Here is a 25,677-nt window from a genome sequence, read left to right as displayed (position 1 = left end):
AATCTTTTCCTATAGCAAATAACTGCTCCCCCCCCCACACACACACACAAACTTGTAGATGCATGTAATGATTTAACAACATTTTTAAGCAGTCATACATGTGTGTAAATGATGTAAATAAAGTATTTATTTATGCCATATATGCAAAACAAAAAATGAAGAATAATTTTCACAAACAAAAAAAGTTATTCTGAAAGCGCCTCCGTAGCGCAATTGGAAGAATGACGGTACATTGCGCCCTTCGATTGGAATAGGCCTAAGTTCGATTCTCGTCGCGACGGGAGGAATCTTTATCTGGTCGATTTCAATCGATGGTGAGTTAGCCGATCTCATACGGAGGTAGCAGGATTTTTTCTCCCGGAAACTCGGGTTTTTCATCCTGCATACATACAAATCGGCCCTTCAGAACACACGCAATTTACAGACAAAAATTACTAGTTGTGGTGGTGTTGGAGGTGGGCGGTAGATGGCGTTGATTCGTAGTAGAGGTAAGGTGTAGAGACAGTTGAAGATGTCCTCCCGCGATGAGTCTTCGGACTCCTTGGAGGTATCAGGAATAATAATAATAATAATAATAATAATAATAATAGCTTGGCTTAAGGGAACAAAACAACCAGTTTGGTCATCAATATACATCACTGAAAGTTTTCCATTTCAGCAATAAGATTGTCACATTTAGGGGTAACTGCAGTATTAACTAGCATAGCACTTTTACTTCACTAATGAAGGAGGTATTACTGTACCTGCTGAGTTCAGAACTTTACTTGTGAAAATGTACCAAACCTTGACAAAGTGAGATTGCCTGGGAGAGGCTGTATGTTGCACATCACTATTTTGGGACAAAAAAAAAAAAAAGAGATGCAGATATTCTTCTTGAAATGTTCAAATAGATGGTGCATTTTCAATGTTAAGGGACCAACACCTAAAAAGTCTAAATTTATGATGGAAATAATGAAGCAACCACAAATTTTAGCGAAAATCTGGAATTTTAGTGAAATCTGGTTGGTCTGCAGTAACATATCCTCTACCTACACTTTCATGTTGGTGGGACTAGAAATTGCTTGGATATATCCCCCTGCCACTATGCATAAAGCTATCAGGCTAGAAGAAACTACATAAGGATGAACTAGCACAGGTAGGAGTTAGAGTGCAGTGTCCATACCTCTCTTTGGAGGGGGAGAGGTGAGTTTATGAGTTTCATTACCACCACTACTTACAGGATACTTGAAGTAGTCAAAAACAATGCTCAGATGACAGTGCAAACACCAGTTTACTTTTCCCAATTTTGTCAGCATGCACACATATGAATGATATTTTCATACATAATTAACAAGTTGGACATCATGAAGAGGCCCAGGATTTTTTCCTTTACAGAGTACAGCTTTAAAATGATTATTTTATGGACTGGCTGATAGACTGCATATGGGACCACACCTAATAGTAACATTTTAGGGACTTCCAGTTCAGGTAACAAATATTGCTGTGGCTTTCCTTTGTGACAAGCCTTTCCATGCGATTGCTATTACTGTCCTACCTGGTGTGTCCAGAAGGAGTGTGAGTAGTAGTGGTATTTGTAGAGAACTATTGATGACAGGATGTGCAGGAGTTGAGTGAAATGCCCATGGATAAGACTTAGTAAAGAATCCATTGCTGTATATTCTATGTCCCTCCCAATCTCAACTCACCTTAAACAATAAGCATGAAAATCAGAGATCAAACAAAGAAAAATAGATTACATGTGGATAAAACAAATATCCCCCAAACTTTCCAGATTTGCTTTAGATATATGTAGTCAGGGCTGTTTAAGAGTCAAAGTCAGATAACTGTAAGCTAACCTTCATATAGCCTTTAAGGAATGTGGAAAACCAACTCAGCTTCTAATGTCCAATCTTTACCTTCATGTGGTATGCCTGGTACTGAATGAATGAGGATGGGCTGGCAACTTGGGACTTATCCAAACGAACTGTATTCTGTATTGGCTTAAACTAGAAACAAACATGATGAAATTTCATACTAGCTGGGGCATTGTGCCTGGTTCAACAAGGGCCTAAGAGTTTCACCTAAGAGTTTCAATTCTTAGGTGAAAATTTTACATTAAATAATTTTTTTTCTATGTCAGTTTTCCTCTGTTTTTATATTTATTTTGAACAACTGATGTGAAGAAGACAAACAGGTGAGATCATGCTAAATAATAAATATCATCATCATCAATTTACTGATATACACCCCCATTGGGGTGTTCAGGTTACTATGACAGCACTACATAATTAAGTTTACATTATTATTAATCTTCTATCCACAATTTTCCTCCAAATTAGTCTATTGCTTGTAAGTACTCCTCTATTGTCAGATCTAACATTTCGATCTTCTGAGGGGCAGTTCTAACTGAATCAATCCACCTAGACCTTGGTCTTCTTCTAGGTCTCTTTCCTGCCATTCTATTTAAGTGGCCATAACACTTTAGTTAGCTCTGCAGACACATTCTTGAATGCTAATAATGTCAAGTTCCTTTCTAATATCTTCATTTTTAATAAGATTCTGCCATTGATGCTATCGGTTCACTTTCCTAATTTTTCTCAGAACCCTCATATCTATGGTCTCTAGGCTTTGATCAAGTGCTTTATTTCTAACCCAACTCTCAGATCATAACTTAAAACTGGTTTGGTCTTGTATACCACTAGTTTGGTAATTTGACTAATTTCTCTCTTATTGCATATAAATTTATTCAGTGGGCTACCCACCTTTGCTTATTCTGTTGTCTATTTTCATATTTTTTTCTTTTTATTGCTGATTTTCATGCCAAATTTGTTACAGCTGTTATTCAATTTAGTTAGAGAATTCTGGAGATTTGCACTAGATGTGCTTAGGAATACAACATCATCTACATAAAGCAAAGAGCTAAGTTGGACATATCCAATTCTAAAATCAGGCCTAATGCCATTTTCTTTCATAATGTGATCCACATAGATGATGAATAGCAGTGGAGATAATGTGCATCCTTGTCTTACTCTTGATTTTACATCAATCTTCTAGTATTTCCTTCAATTCTGACTGCTGACTGACAACTTAAATATAGACTATGGACAACTTAAATATAGAGACTGAAAAGCTCTTCTCCGGGCACCTTTCTTATGACGTTTCCAGATCTACAAAACTTAAGTACAGATCCTTATATTATTCCAATGATTTCTCGACTATTTGTTTTAAAGTGAAAATCTGATCTTGACAACTGCTATTTGGCTTGAAGTCTGCTTGTTCTTCTCAAAGTTTCTCTTCCACAATCTTTCTCGACCTCTTTTCAAGTACGCTTACCTGGAACACTCAGTAGAGAAATTCCTTTGTAATTCTCATATTCAGTTTTATTCTCTTTTTTATAGATGGATACTATGAGAGCTCTATTCCAATCATTGGGAATTTGACCTTCTGTCTGGGCCCTCTGAATTATGCAGTGTAGCCACTGCAAAACTTTTGTACCTCCATACTTGAGCATTTCTGATTGAATGTCATCTACTGCAGCTGCCTTTCTACATTTCAAGTTTTTGATGGCTTTTTCTACCTCAAGTATTGATATGTACTCCTCTTAAAAATTTTCTAGTGTGGTTCTGTCACTGATTGGTTCATTTAGCAGTCATTCAAAGTAATTACTCCAGAAATCTCAGATATCCTTATCTTCAGTTTTTGTGTCACCTTTGATTCCATTTACAGTATTCTTTCTTCCATTTCTAAGCTTCTTCAATAGCCTCCAGAACATTTTGCCACCTTTCTGATATTTATTTTCCATACTCTTACAAAGTCTTCCCATGACTTTTGTTTAGCTACTTTTAATATAGCTTAGCTCATTTGCATTTTTCTCTATTCTTTTAAGGCATCTGCTGACTTATTTGCTATAAACTTTTGGTATACTTTCATCTTTTCCCAGACTGCTGCTTTAACTTCTTGTGTCCACCATGGTGTTCTTATTTTTCTATCCTTGCATGCAACTTCACCATATACGTCCCTAGCTGAATCAATCAATGTCTTCTTCAGAGTTTGCCATTGAGACTCCAAGGTTTGGCTCGTTTTTAAACTGCTGAAAATTTTCTTCAATAATGTTTGCATAATTGAGTCTACAATTTACCTATGAAAGCTGCTCAACTTTAATTCTTTTTAAAACTTTCTTACATAGTATTCTTTTCAATGTGATATCCATTTTTATCCTGCTTAGTACTAAGTAATGGTCATTTCCAATTTCGAATCCTCTGTACACTCTTGTATCCTGAACCAGCTTTATGATATTACTATCAACGATGACATAGTCAATGAGGCTTTTCTTTATTTCTTGTGTCTTCTCTCCATGTGAACTTGTGCATATCTTTATGTTGACACATGGTGTCAATAATGAGTAGTCCATGTCCTGAGCAGAAGTCCAGCAAATATCTACCATTATTATTAGCTTTGACCTTTTCTCCAAATTTTTCCAAAACGTTCCTATATGCCTGGTGAGATTCATTTCCTATTCTGCTGTTCAGGTCTCCAACAAGGACCACTTTTTCAATTTTCTTTATGTCAGCTGCCTGTTCTAATCACTCAAAAAACTCCTCCACTTCTTCCTTACAAGAACCTTCTGTGAGACCATAGGCACAAATAAGTTTGATTGTCCATTTCCCCATTTTGAAGTTTGTCCACATAACTGTACTTGAAAACTGCTTTCCAATCAATTAGTTTATCTTCATGTTCAGAGGTTATATTCAAATAATAACAAAACTTCTTGACTGGCAGGCAATGTCAAGAAGAATTATGTGGACAAATTTCAAAATGAGGAATTGGACAATGAAATTTATTTGTGCCCAAATGGCCCCACAGGAGGGTTTACTTAAGAAACAGTAGAGGAATCTGAGTCATAGAGAAGGCAGCAGACATAAAGAAAATAGAAAAGCTGGTCATTGTTGGAGATCTGACTATCAGATCTCCAACAATCATAATCAGATCCAGAAATTGCTGGATTTCTGTTCTAGTCAAAACTTGAAGCTGCTCATTACCATGTAAGTTTTGAGGATGTTTCCAAACACTTATAAGAGTATACTGAATTTGCTGTTTCATGTGATTTAATGGATAAAGCCATGAATATTAAATGATTAGGATCAAACAAGAACAGAATATATACATATATATCCACATGAAATGCAGTATTGAATGTTAAAAACAATACTAAACAGCATCTTAATTCACTCTTTCATCATGTACACACACATACATGATCAAATACAATAGAGAATAAATTATTTAAATAATTTATCCTTAAATTATTTAAGGATAGTTAATTTTAATAAATTATGTTTTTTTATAGAGAGGAATAATTCAATAATTCCATGCTATTCACTGCTCTAATTACAGTTTTAATATTCAACAGGTCACAAATTGCAAAAACTAAAAAAAAATTAAAAAATAAAACCCTATCCCAGCAGCTTCTCTATCTAAAATAAAAACAGGCAATTCTTAGAAATGGTGAATTTGCTCTTTAATGTGCTTTGAAAAAAAAATTTAAAAAAAAAAAAACTGGACAGAGCCATGAATAAAACAAGAGAATTTATATTTGCATAGTTAAATATTGCATGTGAAATATAGTGAAAATAGCATACTGTTACTATATAGTATCTGAATCCACTGTTCCGTCATAATAACATAAAGAGTTAGGTTGTCAGGCTGTTTTAAAATATGGACAAAGCAACTATGAAGACCAATTTAGCATATTATTATTATTACATGACACCTCCAAGGAGCCCAAGGATTCATCAAGGGAGGACAATACAACTCTCCACCACTCAATCCACCAACCACACAGAATGCCACTGTCATCGTCATCTACACACAACGCCATCTACTGACCACTACCACCATTAGTATTTTTTATCTGTAAATTATGTGTGTTCTCATGGCGATCTGTATGCAGTATGAAAACCCAAGTTTCTGGGAGAAAAAAACTCTGCTATCTCCCCCATATAAGATTGACTAACTCACCTTCAATTGAGAAAGCCCATATAAAGATTCCTCTTGTCACAATGAGAACTGAACTCAGGCCTTTAATGATCTTAACTGAATGTGTTCTTCTGAATGGTTTGCCTGTTTTCCAGGTGAAAAACTGGAGTGTTCAAGAAGGGGAACCCTGCCACTTCTGTATGACTCAAAAATTTGCGGAGAAGGGACATTATCCCTAATTAAGAATGTATTCTTCAAATTTAAAGTTAAGTTACTGATTTATTTAACTTAACTACATTTATGTAGTTAAGTTAACTACATAAATGAAAAGTGATCACTACTTTAATGATGGTCTTGAAGTAATTAGTACAATTTATTCCATGCATTTACCTGAAAGAAATGCTTTAAGATATTGATTCATGGATGGTATACTTGATAAAATACTGTGCTAACTGCATTGTTATTTTAAATATATATATATATATATATATATATATATATATATATTATGTCAACCCGCGCACGAAAAATCATAAACCTAAAGTACTATGAATGGACTAAGGGTACTTTAACACTTGTAAGTCGGTAGGTATTTTTTCTTCACAAAAATTCGGATTTTAACTCCTGAATACAGGCAAACCGCGCTGAGAACGCACGGCGCAAATTAACGGATAAAAACACTTGGTGAGTGGGTTGCCTATCGCGTTGAGTCAATGAGACCCCATGGAAATGCCGCGTAACAACAATATATATATAACAAGCTCTACAGAAGTTACGATAGCAAATATAAAATGCACAATTTTCTCGCGTTTTGACCAAAATATAAGAATGAAGGCGCTGTTTTGTAAATGCCTTCATTCATTAGTATATATAAATATAGCTAATATTTGTTTCCGAAAATCAAGTAACAGACTTGATGCTGCTAAGAACAAATCTCCCGCAATGAGTCACAAGAGTCAATAGACATTCTACTGAGTAATAATAATATAAGATTTAAGAAATGTTTGAAAATTGGATAATACAAAATACATGCTTTTCTAACGTCTAATTTTTGCCAAGATAAAGCGGAATGCTAATGCACAAAACTGGTTGTTTTAAATTATACAATTTCTGAGTATGATATGTTTCGCAAGGATACACAGAAGAATATATTTACAAAACGCAAGGATAATAATAACCATTTCGATTATGGCATAACGCCACGCCAAACATACAGATTTTGCAGCGGATTGCACAACGTGAACAAAAGGATAAACAGATAGTTCTTACAGTTCAATTATGGCAGGCTTTTAAATTATGAATAGTCCAAAACTGTCGAAATAAAATATATTAGCTCATTCATTTCACGAAGACTGTAGCTGGATTTAGGAGTTATTCTATTTGTTTATAAAGTTAACAGGTAATGTAAATGTGATATCCTTTGTTTGTTATGATCTGTTTTAAAATAATCTATATGTGTCAGCGTTTAAAGAGCGTCAATATAACATTAAAAATACTCAACCCAAAGTCCTGGCATCAGCTGAGAACCCATGGGTGGTGATGTCAGCTGTGCACAGATGAACTGACGTAAGGTTACAAAACAACGCTTCGAAAACACATTTCACGCAAAGCTTGCGAACAACTTACCAAGAACGAACTCCCACTGTTCATTTCCCAGTGATCGCTCAGGCACAACCTCCAATTCCAACATCCTCGCACAAAGTCACTAAATACTGTATTAGAGTAGTCAATCATCAACCCCACAATGCATTGATAACGAAGCTGCAATAAGTCACACCTCGCCTAGTTACTCTTTGTTTAAAGTACCTGACGCCATCTTTACACAGGTTAGTCTGTGGGTGCATGCGCAATAGACGTAAACATACCATCTTCCGTTTGACCTTGACAACATTTCAGATTCCGTTCCTGGGTCACAGATCTGACAGAAACAATAATAACAACAAATAAAACAATAACGAATGTGATTAACGGTAGCAATAGCTCACATGATTACTGATTAAAACAGAATATATAACCTAACAAATATATACATTTTTAGCTCCTACATATACATGTTTTCTTTCTTTTTTTAAGACAAAGTTAAACCTACTATTTCGCTGAAAAATTAAACTAGTAAAGTGTTAAGTGATTACCGTCGATGATAAATGTTTTATATATGAAAGAGTTTTAACTCGTGAAATAATACTTTCAAGAATACTGTCCAAGCCTCCTAAACACTGTAATGAAAACAGATGGTATGTGATAGAGAAAAGGTAAAAAAAAAAAAGTCATAAGCGTATCAGAGAAATGAGAAACGTCTGCTTTCTAATAATTCATAAAGTTGTGCGGGTGAATCCTTCAGAGAAGTTGGTTTCGGGAAGTACTATGTTAAAGTGGTAGCTGAGATAGTAAAATAACCCTGAAAAGTAAAATAACTCTAGCTAACCGTTGGCAATTTAAAAATTTCAGAAACCAGTTCAGCATCCAATAAAAAATATAATATGTGTGTGTGTGTGTGTGTGTGTGTGTGTGTGTGTGTGTGTGTGTGTGTGTGTGTGTGTGTGTGTGTGTGTGTGTGTGTGTGTGTGTGTGTGTGTGTGTGTGTGTGTGTGTGTGTGTGTGTTATTATTTATGTTACTGTAGGATATAAAATCCTGACATGTAGAAAAAACATAAAAGAAATATCTAAATATTAATGAAAGGCTATAATTAATTAACAGCCAATGAGGAACAGAAATTGAAAACATGTATAGCCGTTTTGAAATTTCACTTTTTTTTTTTCGAAATAAAAAAGACAAGACAGAAGAAAGAAGTGATATTTTAGTGCATCGTACAAACAGTGGTGAATAATAATAATAATAATAATAACAATAATAATAATAATAACAATAATAATAATAAATTAAATTAAATAAGCTGAAAATCAATCCTCTTTGAAAGCAGAATAGGAAACTAAATTTGAAATTTACCTGACTAAAATAATTCGTCAGTTCGAGTATATTAAACTGTAATAACATTTTATTTATCATCATACAGGGTATTTACATATATACAATAAAGCATACTGTTACATTTTCTGTTCAGTACAAAATGTAGAGTACAGTAATTTTTTTTTTTAAAATGTAAATGCACATATATATATTTTTTTTTTCGTTATCAATATCACAGCTTATTATTATACAGCCTATTTACATATACATGTTTTTTAAATTAAAATTATGATTAATATTGTAATTGCATATTTACAACATAAGATTACCTATTTACAGCAGGTTAAATTCTGTTTTTTTTTAACAGTGAAATTCGTACAGATTTTTTTCCTTTCTATGTTTTTTTTCTGTATAATGTATTAATAATAATAGTAATAATAATACAGCATTTATTCATTTAACAATGAGTTATATATATATATATACTGTATTTACAATTTTGATTTTTTTAAGCACTGCAATTACAGCACTGAAATGTGATAAATGGGTTTGTATTTTTTTTTTTTTTAAATCTTGGATGAGATGTAATTGCTCAGCTTTCATCCTCGAAGCTTATTTGTAAGCTTATACCAGTTAATTATTATACATTGGTTTGCTATATATATATATATAGAGAGAGAGAGAGTAAAACCCCTTTTTTACACTTTTCAGGGGACTGATAGAAAAAAGTGAAATTGTTTTTGCTTTTCGTTTTTTTTTTTTAATTTTTTTTTTTACATAGCTCCAGATTGCTTTGCATTGAGTTCAATGCTTGACCTCTGTTTTTTACTATCATGTTCAAATGGACACTCTTTTCTTCTACTGAAATACATTTTCTGTCTTTTTCTCCGTGTTACTAACGTGGATCATCCACCACCGCAACTTGAAAGCAACTTTCACACGCTAAATTACGTAGCAGAAATTCTGCAATATCAATTCGTAGGTGTTTGAAAAATCACGGTATCGCTCATCACTACATTACTGCTGCAAGCGTGCAGTTCACCGTGATGGCGGAAACAAAACTACAGCCGAAAGCAACGCCATCTGGGAACAGAAATGCGCAGATTTCCGCAATAATCGATTCGAAAATCAGTATTGCCACCCGAGAAAAAAACGCAAATCATGGGAAATAACGTCCACATCAAGTTGTTAATAGCAAGAAAACAATATATCACAAGAATAGGCCTTAAGACGGGACCAACGGAAAATGACGTAAATGGCAGGAAAACGTAAATTGCGAGAACGTAAAAACGGGGTTTTACTATGTGTGTATATATATGTATATATATATATATATATATATATATATATATATATATATATATATATATATATATATATATATATATATATATATATATATATATATATATATATATATATTATTATTATTATTATTATTATTATTATTATTATTATTATTATTAATTTGATTGTTGTGTTGGAAGTAGGTTGATGTTTGGAAGGTCAAATGAATGACCTGAAAGGTCCGATCAAAGTGAAATTGCCGATATATTCTGGTGTTATTGCATCTTGATGGTTCACATTCATTTTTATAGTGGTCTTCTTTTTGAACTAATTAGGAGACTTTTTTTTTTTCACTGTGGCAGTCTTTCTATGTCTTCTGAGCTTTTTATTTGTATCAGCTTTGAAGTTTGTGACTTCCTCCAGAATATCTTGACATCTCTGATCCACAAAAATTGGTAATTTTTTCTGTTTTTGCTTTTCTTGCTTGGTACAACAGATTCTGGTTGAATGGTGTTAAATATTCGGATTAGGAAGATTGGTGTATTATCTTGCAATGCGTTCAAGTCCTTGGCAACTGTTTTTTTCTGTCTGCTGGCTTTTATGAGATTGTCTTTTGTGGACTTGCTTGCAAGACGAACTATAACTGGTGCAGGTCGTGGTAAGCCTTGTTTTTTGCTCTTCCTTCAACAATAATAATAATAATAATAATTTATTATTATTGTTGTTGTTGTTGGAGAGCAAAAAAAAAAAATCACTAGATGTATTTGTACTTGATTTATTCGCAGCTAAAAGTGACCAAAAACCACGAGAGGATTTTAGAACAAATTCCAGGTTTGCTTTTTCTCCAATTTCTGCAGTATGGAGGATGTCTTGAGAGTTAGGCTAGATAACTAGACAATAGTTATCCTGTAGATCTGTAATTAAAGAGAATGCCGGATCAAACTTAATGATAACATTTGGTTTCAGGTCAGCCAGTGAATAATTTTGCTGCCACTGTTTTGAAAAATGTATCGGGGGGGTGGGTGCTAAGCATTTGTTAGTGTGATACAGCACATGTTATAGTGTTTCATCTGGATGGGATTAATACATTAGCTATAATATCTTGGATAGGCTAAAGGTCAGCTTCTCTAGAGACCAAATATAGTACTTTTTCAAACCGCTATCCAATTTTGTCATATTGATCTCCAAATGCTACCTACATTTTGATCAATTTCTTTAAATTTTGATTCAAATAGTTCAACATTCCTAACACGGAAGAACTCTTCCTCAGAGACTTAAATGTTTTCCATTCCAGCTGGCTTCTCTTTTCTGAATGCATTAATCCAATAGGCACAGTAAGCCAATACATTTGTTGTTGCCAAGTCTCACAAAAATTGTTCACGTCTAACTGAATTTCAATGCGTCAATAATCGTAATCAATAGTCCAAACCGCTTGATTTCTTCCTCATCCTACTCCATCTAGCATATTGTAACTTATGTTTGTCATCTAAAGAAAGCAAATCACAACCGGTATTCACTTCTCCTATACAGGGATGCTCACATTATCATCACCGTCATTCTCCTCATGTTGGAATGTAATATGACGTCCATGAATTCTTTTATTCATCTTTGTTGAGCTATTGTTTCCAGTCATTTGATAGTTATTACACCAAAACATCACTTAAACATTTTAATAATGTGAAACATCATCCATTCGACTTGTAGAACTGTAGTGAATTCCTAATTTCTGCAAGGTTATTCAATGATAGCATCATGTACATCGCAACTGGTTTTCATGGAAATCACTTTTCTCGCTATCGCTCTCTCCTTTTTTTTTTTTTTAATATAGTGAATCAAGTTTCTTGAATTTGGTTCTTTTAAGATCTTCAATTTGAAAGGTATAAAATCAAGAAACTATCATCTTTCATTATTCCTGTTCAAATGACAGTTCATATTTTCTAGTTGCGTGCTAAACCTACTCATCATAATTTTTTGTCCGAGTATTTCTGTACAGCTTTTGCACTGTTTTATTCCACTGTTAGAAAGGAGGGGGGGGGGATCCTGCTTCTTAAGTTTCTTGCAACTCATGCATTAACGATCTTAGTAAATTTCAAAATAAATATTTTGAAATTGTGTAATAAACACTTGCATATATTATTATTATTATCAAAAATAAATGCATAAAGGAGAATTCACAAAACACAAACTCAATTTACGAACGGGAATTTGAAAACGATTTTATTTACTAAACAATGTCTATTTCATTAAAACACAAATACGTTATCAAAACTCCCGAACTGGGTATTTGAATAAACAATAATGCCTTATTTTTCGGCGAATTTCCAAGAACTTGCAACATTAAGTTCTTGGAAATGCAACATTGTTGCACTATCGATAAATACAAAAATTCGTCGCGACGGCTACAGTCTCTGGTCATTTGATCGATTACGAGTGGTAATATTAGTGTTACATTTTTTTTTTGTTCAGGATTTCATTTGATAATAGGTAAGTTGTAGGTAATATAGGAAAATTTTCTTTAATATATGTTTTTATTTCGGTTTTTCTTTTTTTTTTTTTTCAATAATTACAATAATTTTAATCAGGGTTTTGCGGTCGAAAAAGCGGATATCCGTTAGTTGAAAAAATGAAATAGAACGAAACTTCTTAAACATTAAAAGGACAAAAATTGAAGAAGCAGAAACAAAGACATCTGAAGATACAATAGAACTTTGTGAAGAATCAAATTTTTCATAAAGCGAGCCGGTTGTTAAAAATTTACCAACACATCACTTCCTATATCTGACCTATTTCTAAAAATAGCAACAAATCAACAGACCTCCAAATTACGGTCACATTAATCTCACTTCATTTTTTTTTTTTTTTTTCCTAAAAATGAAGAAATCTATTAAGAGTTAACTTCTTTGCCACGTAGAAACATTCCAAATAACAACAATAAAAAAAATAAAAAAAAGCGCCAGTATGCTTTAGATAAAGCTGGGTTGCTTGGAATTACGACCGAAGTAACCAAAGCTTTTAAGTAATGTATTGTCTGTTATTGCGAATATTCCTCTAGCCAGCTGGTCATTTTGAAGAGTGAAATCATCCTGCAGGTGCCTACAGACAGAAGAGACTAAAAGCAGATGGAGGGAAAAAATGTCACTGTTCGTCTTGCAACTGGATTAACAGCGTTTACTGGTTGCACATTAAGCGTAACAGTAAATGGATCGTTATTCCCAAATACTGCAATAACTCATTTTAGATACCACACAGCTGCTTTTCAAGTACTCGCTTCCTTATGCATACGATCTCCGTTAGTTAATATTAACACACACTGCATAGTTGTAAGGTGATAATACATCGCACCTTTTTTTTTTTCCTTCGATTCATTTTGCATTACATGATAGAATATAGTCTTTCACAACTTTCAGACTTCTGTTTCCAAACCATTCTTCAATGGAATGACCTTGTTAAATCAAATTTGTTTTTAAATCTTCCATCCACAGAAGGATATTTTCCAACTTATTTCCAACTTATTCCAAAAAATTTAAAAATCATAGGGAAGGGATTTAATGCAGCCGGTTTGCGATTCGTCTGCTTTATTCGCTAGTATAAGTCTTTAATTTGTTGAATATGAAAATCCTGCTACCTCTGTTTGAGTTCAACTGATTATCTTCAGTTGAAAAGTTTCTTATAAAAGTTTTTCGATAGATGGAATCCGTCGATAGAAGAAATCGCAAATCCAATTCATTAAGTCTATGAATTCTACTGAATTCCAACCGTCTATTAATTCTAAACAAACTCAAACAATTCAATTCTGTTCTCACATTTCGGATAGTGCTTCTAAGAGTTCCATAAAAAAAAAATATATATATATATATATATATATATATATATAAAACCCTTCTCTCCCCCATTCCGTTCTCTTTCACGCGTATACGTTTCCGATGCTTACATATTCGACAAACTTTTCCAGCTACTGTCTGTTAGAACTGGCATTGATAATTCCCTCTACTCTCCTGGAAATTTGCTAGTTGTCATAACCTTTTCGTTCTAAAAAACTTCAAACTTCCTAGGAGAATTTTTTTTCCCTTTTCGGTTCAGTGAATCTATAGCAACTATTTTTTTTTTTTTTTTTTTGGAACAGCCTTGCCTTCTGTTTCTTAAAAACACAATCTGAAGCCCTTCAAATCGAATATTCACAAGTTTCTTCTTTATCCTCGAGTTTTTATGCGCTCATTCATGGCACAAAATCCTGTGTCTAGGAAAAGAAAGAAACAGTTCCAGACTTTAGTTATTTTTGGGGGGATGAGGAATAGGAGTTATAATTACAAAGGAAGATGGCGACTGATAAACACTCGTTTGTTACACTGATCAACAAGGATTTTGTAACCAGTATAAATTTATTATAATTTTTCTCCAATATGTGGTTAATGATTTTTTTTCCTTGTTAGTTAGGGCTAAATAGGACCTCGCCTACTCCCTTTGAGGAATAAAATGGATTAGCGGATTTCTTTTTATTTCTTTTATTAATTTTTATCATTTTAAGTCACTTCAGGCGTCCAAAAAGCGAGAAGTTGGTTTCACACGGACAATAAAATTCATCAATCACCTAAAGACAATCGCATACATCCATGCCTACTGGGGGGTGGGGGGATTCCAACCCTCAACCTGTTGGTTGGAGAGCAGATACGCTAATCATTGCGGCCAACCAGGCCTGCAGTGTTGTCGAATGACAAAAATAAAAACGCAGTTGTCGATTGGACAAAAAAATTGTATTTTGTAAAATAAATATAATAATCCAAAATTCAGGTGTTTGCATTCTTTACTATATTTGCAAAGAAGTAATAAAATAAAAAGATTATTAAAATATGTGCGAATTTAAACGTGCGTTTTAAGTACATCGGATGCCTTGCGTGGTCTTGTGGTCATTTCAGTAATTCTGGATCAGCAGAAGAAACCACTTATAGGTTTGATTCTAGTCCATGATGTGAGAATTTTTTTCTAGGCATTTGTTTTCAGATCGTTCCATTTTTTTTTCTTTTTTTTTTTTGTCGCTTGTTTCAGTTAGTCAATTCTTAGTGTAGGCAAGTAGGTCCCCCCCGGAAACTCGGGGGGGGACCACAGAACTCACACTATTTCAGATAATAACGCGAATGATGGGAATACATGGATATAGATGTTTGTGATTATCTTTAGGTGGGAGATGAATTTCATCTCCCGGTGTGAGACCACCCCCACGCTTATTGGAGACCTGAAGTGGCTTGAAAATTTTTCCATGTTTGAGTTCTACAGCAGAATTTCCGGCCTATGTAAAAAATAAATGAAAAATAAAAAACTATATAAAATTAGTACTACGATCACGAGAAGGCGGTAGTTTTCTACACTCTCGTTATCCTTAAGGCAACAAATCGCCAGTAGACACGAACTGAATTTCAGGCAGTAAGGAAGAAAACATATCTGTTACTACTAAAGGAGTTCTGACTACTCCTTTTAGAGAATGAAACTTGCGTTAGAGAGGTGAAACTGTTCCCCCCCCCCCCTTAAACACAAGTTGCTCAGTGATCCAAAGTTTTCAGGAGTTCAGAAGACCAAGTAAGAATAGCGAAAGTCAATCTTCGGTGACAACTAACCTCATAATTGCTATACTTGAGTTAAAAAACGATAAGATACCTAGATAAGACAATTTTCAGCCTTATTATTTCCTCCCAAAAAAAAAAAAAGCTCCGATTTCCAGCCTTCTGTTTGAAGATTATTTTCAATTTGCCATCTTTTAATACGTCCATGGTTTAGATTAAAAAACAAATAAATAAATAAAATGTTATTTAATTTTGTATTCTTTGGAAATCATATAGTTACATATCGGAATGCAGGTCTATTTTTGTTCGATGTTAAGCATACATTTTTATGAGATCCAGTTTCATAAGCAATGGTGGAAGAAATATTTTATCAAGAAAACAATTCTGCCGTCTAAAATCTTTTCGAAAGGTTAAATTTTCTTGGCACTGTATCCTCTCATGCTGTCCGATCAGCACAAAGACAGTAATGTTTTGTGACTACTCCTTGCATGTATAGCAGCACCGCAAGAATTTTTATATCGCCACAAACATTCTCCTGGTAATTCTCATACTTTATTACTTTCCATCACATGTCTCCTTCATACATATTGCAGTTTTTTAATTTTATTTTATTTTTAATTTTTTATGTGACTTCCACCAATGAAAGTTATACACTTATAGTATATTCGTACCGTCGGTGGACTAAGGTTTTCAATTTTTTTTTTTCAATTTTTTACATAATTCGAAAGCCCTGCTTTAAAGACTAACATGGCACATGCCTGTAATGAGAATCGAACCTGCGACCTATTAGGTGGAGAGTGGAGGCGCTATCCACAAGGTCAATGGTAGATATGGTGTGCCGGAGGTATCAAGATTTGGTTTGGTTGGAATTACAGCCAAAGCAACTAACTATGTGTTCTTTAGCTCCTTTGCCTATTTCGTTGATTAAAAATAAATAATTAATTTTAAAAAAAAGGAGTATCCTGGAAGAAAAACATGTCCTGTCCATATGAGGCTGACTAAATTACCTTTAATTTGGTTGTATGCTCGGTGGAATTCGAACTTGTGCCTCTCCAACTTAAGGGCAAATATCATATCGTCCTTATAATATACGATAAGAAAGGCTTCTCGATACATGAGCAACCAAAGTGTCATGAACAACTCGTTTTGATGGAATCCAATGTCGGTGCCAGGTTATTTTGCGCCCTAGGCAAAGTTTATAAGTGCGCCCCTTATTTCATAAACTAAAATGTTTCTAATTGACATTAAACAAAATAAAATTGTCTTTCGGGTTAAATTAATAGGGCTTTTTTATTTTCTTTTTTAATTAATTTGAAAATTCTCCGTTATAATTCATTTACGGAAAAAAAAAAGTTATAAAATACCGAAATTTAATATTTTAAAATGTTAACGTTTTAAAATCATTTAGATAAGGAACAAAAAAGAACCAAGAGTTAAATAGTAAAATAGTGTGACGTGTGAGGGATAAGGAAAAAGAATCGATACCTAAATCATATATCACTATTTAATTTTGATATTTTAGCAAAGTATGAATAAAGCATAGCTTGAAGTTTTGCGCCCCTTCATGGCTTGCGCACTAGGCGGTTGCCTAGTTTGCCTAAATGGTAGCGCCGGCCCTGATTTAGTATCACAAACAAGTGTGTCTTCGACTCCAATTTGCCAAGTCTCTAAACTGGAATTAAAAGCCTCTATTCATTTGAACTGCAGAATCATCCATTGATCCGTGACCCCTTTTGGCTCATTAACTGCACATCATTTTCCCAAGTTAATAGTTTCTATTGATGAAAAAAAGATCCAAGCAGGAAAGATTACGGTTTAGATAAATTCACATCTCTAATAAGAGGGCTTCATTTCTTCAGCAATCATGTGAGGTTCGTTGACAACGAATCTGTCAATACCAAAATGTATTTATTTAGAGTATAATGATGGCAGTGAGGCTCATATAAGCAGGTACAGCACCAGCTTATGAAACCAGTATAATGTTATTAGTTGTAATTTAAATTTGTCTGTAAATATTTATTTGTGTTTTCTCTGGTCGATTTCCTTGTACGCAGAACGAATAATCCAAATTTGTGGGATAAAAAAGCTCTGCTAACCCCGTATGAAATCGACTAACTCACCTCCAACTGAAAAAGCCTAAAAAATTCCTCTAGTCACGACGAAAATCGAACTCGTGTCTTTTGAAATCGAAAGCGCGTTAGTGATATATCGGCCAATGTAAAGAAAAGCCGATTTAATTTATGAGTGATCAAGAATGAGAAATCCACTTTTTATCTTGGCCAACTATTACACATGCAAGATCCTTAACGCACGAGTGATGATGATGTGTCACTACTCAAACTCTTCGAAACGACTCACACACACACACACACACACACACACACACACACACACACACACACACACACACACACACACACACACACACACACACACACACACACACACACACACACACACATAACAAAAACATTTCGTTACAGCGTATAACTCTTAAATGTGTCAAATTAACAAATTAAATAAACAAGAGATTTAAAGGTGTCTGGGAACAAATGAGAACTCTAATTGAGTTTAAGTTGTAGTACTCCTTGATGTAAGGCAGGTTCGGAAATGTTAAAACCATGTCTTCATTCGTTTTCAAATTTTAGTAAAACTAAAATATTTAAAATATCCTCTAACGACATCCTCTAACTGATAAGGAAATAAACAGAACTCTTATCCTTAAGTAACTTTTGAAGTTGTATAATCTCTGGCTTCCACCTTAATTGTCACCGATAGATCAGTTTATGACTCATAATGATTTGGAAGACATCGGGAAGTGTAGTGTGTAGTAAACAATTGCTGCCAACTCGTGATACTAAATTCTAATTAATATTATTTTCCGAAACCAGAATTTCCGCGAGAAGAAATCCTACCTGCCTGCGCTAAAGGTTGACTAATTCGAAAAATGGCTGAAATAAAGGACTAGAAAAAGTTTCCCTAGTCCGCGACTAGAATCTAACATTATGGAGCCAGAACCACAAGTCTTGAAATACGTCTTCCTTACATTAATTTTAGCTACAAGAAAAAAAAAAAAAAACTTATGGGTGTCATTTATCATTTGTTGTTTAAATTATATAATTTTTCACATTTCATTAACATTTATTTCATTTTCATATTATGTACAAAAGGTTTTTTTTTTTAATTGCAAATTCTACAACACAGCCACAGAGCAGATCATTTAAATATGTGGCTTCTCCTGTTCAAGGATATTTGAAATTGACCACCCAGTCCATCTGTCTGACAAGTTTGGGAACCCCCCGCTCCATTCTAGAATAAAGGCTTCATAAAACAAGCTGTCGAGAGACGCACAAAGAATGGACAATAATGAATTCAAGAAAGACCAGACCGGCGTTAGAAATGGGCAAGGGGATATCGTTTTAGTTTGTTCAATCTCATGTGCTATTCAGTTGCTAATATATCATAGTATATCACTGAGATTATGTCCTCACTAATCACTGAATTTGAGAAACAGAGCAATGATAAGAATAATAAGAAGAAAACTGAGTGATGAACTTAAATTTCTAAACAGATCGAAGTAACAGCAGAATACATGGGCAACAGTTCCTAATAAAATAAATCTAAAATAAAAAAATATAATAAGTAATCTAAATATATGCAAAGAAGAAGAATGCAAAAAGTGTAAATGCGATTTGCTTTCTCTTCTTGCCATTCACTTGCATTCTACAGTCGAAAGCAAGATTTCTCCTGTCGTAACGATAACGATGTATCGCAAGGAATAACGTCTCATAAGAATGAATCCCTCTTGATTTCAGCGAAAATATTAATGGACAAGAAATGACGTGAGTCGTTGGACAGGAAATGATGTGAACCGTTGCTCCATTTTCTATTGTACATCGCAATATTCTTAGAAAAGTCGCTTCTTTTTTTTTTTTTTTAGAAATGAAGTAATTTTTATCATTTTTATCTTTTTATTATCATTTTATTATTATTTTTTATCATTTTCATTTTTTTATTATAGATGAAAATTAAATATGACTATTTAATTTTCATCTATTTTGCTAAGTAGCAGGAACTCCCCTACAACTTTGGGCTTCTATTACACTCCTACACTCAAAATAGCTAAATGTGTGATACAAATATGTTATTATGATTTAAACGTTTATCTTTCCAAAATATTTCAATTTTAAAGCTATTTTCCATAGATGAAGACTTGTAATTCGAAGTGTTATTGTTTTTTTTTTATCTTTAGATATCAAAAAACTTTTAACATGCCGTTGCAACTAATATAACTTTAAATGGGAGAAGGAAGAAGAAGAAGAAGGACCATTAAACTCTGAATTCAAAACAAGAACAGGTTTATTTTCCATATAACAACTACACTTGAACCATGCGGTAACTTACATGATGTAAGTTACCGCATGATTCTAGGACAGTGTCTACGATTGCTCTAATCCGGGTTCTGAGAAAACTGAAATTATTGAGTTGAAAACATCTGGTAAATATTTTTATACGTGTTTAACTTTTGTAATATTTTATTCACCAAATATAAATATAAACCTCAACAGTTTAAAAGTTTGAGCTCAAGTTAAATAAGAATACTATATTTACGCACTGAACGTCAGCTTTGAAGACGGTTTTCTATAAATGTATATTAATAAGAAATCGCATCGTCTCTAATCAAGGTTTCTGAATTTAACCCGAGGAATCCAAGTTTCGGGCTGTCAACTCTATAGTCCGGGATGTCTACTAAAATCTGCTAGCATTGGCTTCTTTTGTTCTTCAGATTTTTGTGACGAAATATTTATTTTAGCGCTCCAAAATTTTCGTGAGTGGCATCTATGAATAATATTCATTACTTTCTATAACTTTCTTTATATAATTATAACTAAGGATAAGAGGACACCTTGGAAGCTGAGAGTGAATGAATGACGCTAAGAAGGGGGTGAGGGCTAGATTTTTGGTTCGTGATTGGAATGGATTGCCATTGGATGCTTCGTATGTAAGTAGAGTGAATGAATTCACGAACAAGTATGAGAGCAGGCGCTTGTAATACGTGGCCTCCCTCCATGAGTCCCTAACTCCTTGGAGGTCTCTCTTAATAATAATAATAATAATTTTATATGTATAAAACTGATTCTAAATGAAAGATTCCCCAAATATGTAAGTTTGGTATCAGTAACTGTCTGTCAGTTGTGAAGTGCGTGCAAATGGTGACCTCTCAATCTACATGAAGCCTTCTTATAGTAGCAAGAACATGAATGTGTTTACAAATAATAAAAGTATCTAAATTTAACTAGTTTCCAATTTTTAGATACGTATATAATTGCTACTTACCTATTCAGGCTTTCTATTGGAAATGTGATTACATACAATATATTAGATTACTTTGAAATTACTATCGTTATTATTTCTTGTTTTGCTTCTGCCGTTTTTCTGTATATTATATAAAATTAAAAAAAATCGCGTTTTTATTTATACCATTTTTGTGAAAGTCTCCACATCAAAGAATAAATTTAGAAGGTGATAACCCTCTCTCTAATGTGTTACTATTATTATTACATATCGGTATACCTCCATGGAGTCCGTAGACTCATCGTGGGAGGTCCATTACATAAACATTAACAATTAATAACTGCCATATGTTGCCTTGAAATCGTTCACCAACAAAGCACACACCTGACTGGCAATCTATTCCACGCGTTCACCACTCTCCAAGCAAGCTCTTGCTAACCACACTCTTATTCAATTTCCATTGGTAATTTCCAGTTTTCCTTGTATTATTCATGTACTGAAATATTTCCTCCATATCAATCCTATAAATCCCCCTAAGCAACTTATATGTGTCTGTCATTATTCTCCCCTTATCTGCCGATCAACCAACCTCTGTAACTCATAATCTTCAATAATCAATAATCTTTAATTTTTCCTCATGAGGAGCATCACACAGTCCTGCCACCATTTTGGTCACTGAATCCGCTCCACGCCGTCCACATCTCCAAGAGACCTAGGAGACCAGATCTGTGCGCAATAATCCAGATGAGGCCTTATCAAATCCTTATAAAGAGGAGGAATAATAACCTGCTTATCTCTGCATATTGGGATGTTCTTCAATAATCAGACAATCTTATTTTTAGCCACTTTTGCAATATGCCCTCTGAACTTCAACTTCCTATTCACCAGCACCCCCGATATGGAGGTGCTGGGGGATTTGTGGGTTCATCAATTTCATGGAGCGCAGTTCCATCAATATGGTACACAGCTGGTAATCTTTTCATTCCAAAATGCATAACCTTACAACATTAAACTGACATCCGTTCTCCTTTGCTCATACTGCTAGTTTATTTAAATCATCTCTGTAAAATATCAATATCATCTTTATTGACTATTGCTCCACTTAATTTTGCATCATCTGTAAACAACTCAATATTTCCCCTCAGATCCTTTCATATAGCATTAATGTACAAATTAAATAGCAGTAGCCCAAGTGCAGATCCCTGCGGCACTCCATTAGTCACAGTGGAGTGACTAGTGGAGTCACTCCACTGTGACTCCACTAGTCTGGAGTCACAGTCTGGGATCTCTCCATCAATCGCCCTCTTATCCATATTTGCGGTAATTTATGTATCAGGATTCCATGCGGCATACTGTGAAACGCCTTTGCGAAGTCCAACAGTTTCCAACAGTTCCCCCTATTGGGGGGAAGCATGGCTTTGTGAAGGGTAGGTCATTCTTCAATATCTCATTCCTATCCACCCATTTCTGAATTTTGTCTTTAACCAACGTCTCTAATATCTTGACCACTACTACTGAAATTCTAACTAGTTCGATAATTTTCTACTTCTGTTTTGAAACCTCCTTTATGCAATGGAACTATTTTTCCGACCTTCCATTCCTTGGAGGCTCAACCAGAGCTGAGACTCAGATTAAACAATCTAGTCAAAGACACTACCAATCCCCTAGCATCCCATACTCGTAGTATACAGGAGCTGACATCCCGTCTAAACGTATAGCTGTATTCATATCCAGATTCTGTAATATCATATGTACTTCAACTTCCTCTACGTTCACATTAATCCCTGTCATGGTTATTACTGTAATATCTTCACCTGGACGATGCACCCTTACAAAATGGTCACTCAATAATTCAATGTTTCGTATACTAAAATAAAAGATAATAATTTGTAAGAGCAATGGTGATATTACTATTATATTGATTCCACTCTTCCACCTCATTTACAAACTTGTTTTTTTTTTGGGGGGGGGGATTAGAGTACCTTAGTACTGAAACTTTGATAGCTGTAGTTTGGAGGAATAAAATGGCAGAAGCGCAAATAGCTATACCTTAATTCTTTTATTCATTCATTCACGACTAGTGTAAATTAATCAATACTTTTTGCTTAATTTATATATATATATATGTGTGTGTGTGTGTGTGTAATTGATGCAATAATAATAATAATGATAATGATAAACTATTCTGAGAGATAAAAATCATCATTTTTAATATCCATTCGCTGTGCAAATCAGAAATCTTACTATGTTGGATTTCTCTGCTGGCATTTGATCGAGTGTTTAGCTTTAACATTCTTCGACCAACAGGTTGTAAGTTTGAATCCCCCCCCACACACACACACATCAACGAGAATGGATGTTTGAGAATGTCCTTAGGTATTAATTAAGTTTCATCGCCGGTGTGAGAATGTCATTCTACTTGATAGAGATCTGAAGTGGCTGAAGCAATTCCATGTCACTAGAACAGTATTTCCGGATTACATAACCTTTAAATCACCTTTAAATTGAAGTATTTGAAATATACTGTTAGAGAGTATTACTAGGAGTAAATTGGAGAGAGAGAGAGAGAGAGAACGAAGTGTCATGTGACACTTCATTCTGTCATGAAGTAAAGGAGAACTGGTGCTGAAGAAAATAATCATTCGTTGGAAGGAAGATTAAATTCCTAGGCCACAATAAATAGAATAAATATATTAGAAGAGAAGATAGCAGGAAAAAGAAGAAAAAGACGATCCAAATATATGTTATTAGAGAACATCATTCGATAAACTGAAAGTTATAAGAAATAAACTGAGGATAGAAAAACCTTGAAGAAGGAACTCACCATAGCGATAAGGACAGTCACTTATGTTGATGAATGTGCTCGCTTAAGCTACTAGGTTTAACTTTTCGAGGGTGCGATTCGCATTAAAAAAAATAATAATTACCTCATGTCATAGCAACTAATCCACTTCTAGTCCTTAATCGGTTTTTTGGTTCAATACGTTTTGTAAGTCTTGAGCAACCTAGATGCTAGTCTTCTAATTCCACCCCTCCCCTCCTCCAAACGTCTCTGAAAGTTGTTTTCGGCTCTGTGCTTTAAGAACCGACACTGACACCTTGTATCGATGCTTTGCATTTTCCGGTTCAAACATCCTTTTCCCTCAAAGAGTTCCCCACTGTGAAAGGGATATATATGCTCCAGTTGTAGACTTGTTGCTTTAATTTCAGTCCTTTCCAAACCAGCAGAGATTCAGTACTAGGCAACTTCTGCACAGCCAGAGTTGTGTGGAGGGAGAGAAGTAGGTGGGCTCATCGAGTACTGACTTCTGTGGGAAGGCATTCGCCTTCATATCGTAAACGAGTATGCGGATTCCCCTCTAGCTGATTCTTGTAAAATTAGGACAGGTGAATTTGTATTCTCAAATTTCTTTGCCAGTGTTGAAGTATACTCAAAGTTATTTTGATTGCATGATCTCCTCCTTATGTATCATCACTTGTCTTTTATCTCATTAACGACTTTCGCAATAATCAAGAATACTTTGACCTCATTTTCCTAATTAAAGATGGCGAAACATTATATTAACTAGTTCCCCCCCCCCCAACACACACACTCATTTATGCTGTTGTACTATGGATGCCTCCATGACTACTATGCAGCTAAACATCTGATTCCGTCGCCCCTCCTGAGGGGTAAGCATAAACGACAACTTGTTCCCATCCTTTCGTGGTCAATATATTGATTCTTTCTTGAAAAACAAGCCCTCGATGTTTCTCAGGGATTACAATCTGAGATCGTTTGGAACAGATGCCAACGGATTTCTCTTTCTGCGGAGTTCCCTCGGTCAAAGGACGCACAAAGGTCCCTTTCCAGCTAAAACTATCAAAGACTCTGAATTACATGTGCTGATTGCATTTTTCAGATAACGAAAATGTACACATTTTCTACATATTTTTAAAGCACGATTATCTGAAACAAAATAAAATATTGCATGCCTTCAGAGCTGGAAAAAAAAATTAAAAATACCCTATATTATCAGTATAGATACATGTAAAATAAGACATTCAAGATAAACCCTGACCTGAAATGTAATTTACTGGGGGGTTCTATAAAAATACCATTAATGATTTTTTTTTGTCCCATATCGTCTTTCCTTCCACTTATTTACACATTTTTGTGAGAAGTAGAAAACTTGAGTGATTTTTTTCCAGATTTATCACAATAAATAATTAGCAGTCGTTAAAACTTAGCAAAGAAGAATCACAAAAATTATACCTGAATTATGGAATGCGGATTACGAGGATATATTGAGAGCGTGTGGACTGCAGACACTGGTAAACAGGAAAAAGAAGGGTGAACCATGGAAGTTTGTGTGCGGTTAAGAAAGGGGCAATAGCTAGATATTTCTCTCATAGAGCGTGAGTGAGTAGAACCGTTTTCCTGTTGAAGTGGTGAGTGCATCTAGTATGAATGAGTTTAAGAGAAGGTATGACAGCTAGTGTAGGTGATATATGGTCTCCCTCCATGAGTCCTTGATTCCCTGAAGCTCTCAGATAATAATAATAATATTTAGATATATATCAATCCCCCCACTCACGCATATACATTTCTACTGACTGATTGCCACACACACACACACAAAATTCAATGTGCAATCTATCCGGCGGCTGTGACTATTGTTTCATTTAGGACTATT

At 34.3% G+C, this 25,677-nt stretch overlaps 1 protein-coding gene and 1 long non-coding RNA gene across 3 annotated transcripts in view; one reads left to right on the top strand and one right to left on the bottom strand.

Annotated features, from left to right (window-relative positions):
• Window positions 1–25,677, bottom strand: part of LOC150103461 (phagosome assembly factor 1) — a 408,178-nt gene that overhangs the window by 219,939 nt on the left and 162,562 nt on the right. Inside the window, exon 1 of one of the 2 annotated variants that reach the window (XM_090398201.1) lies at window positions 7,582–7,716. The exons of the other annotated variant lie outside the window; for it this stretch is intronic. Within the exon in view, the coding sequence (XP_090254327.1) occupies window positions 7,582–7,645 (64 nt within the window). The 5' untranslated portion in view covers window positions 7,646–7,716. Of the gene's footprint in view, window positions 1–7,581; window positions 7,717–25,677 lie in introns of those variants that run through there. 2 annotated transcript variants of the gene reach the window in all.
• Window positions 7,226–25,677, top strand: part of LOC150103463 (uncharacterized) — a 53,577-nt gene continuing 35,125 nt past the window's right edge. Inside the window, exons 1-2 of the long non-coding RNA XR_016548839.1 lie at window positions 7,226–7,354; window positions 19,959–20,204. This is a non-coding gene — a long non-coding RNA (uncharacterized LOC150103463). The remainder of the gene's footprint in view (window positions 7,355–19,958; window positions 20,205–25,677) is intronic.

Source organism: Typopeltis vanoorti, chromosome 9 (assembly GCF_054136105.1).
Source record: "Typopeltis vanoorti isolate ZY-2024b chromosome 9, IOZ_Tvanoo_1.0, whole genome shotgun sequence".
Lineage (NCBI taxonomy): Eukaryota > Metazoa > Arthropoda > Arachnida > Uropygi > Thelyphonidae > Typopeltis > Typopeltis vanoorti.
This window is presented reverse-complemented; position numbering and strand designations above follow the sequence as displayed.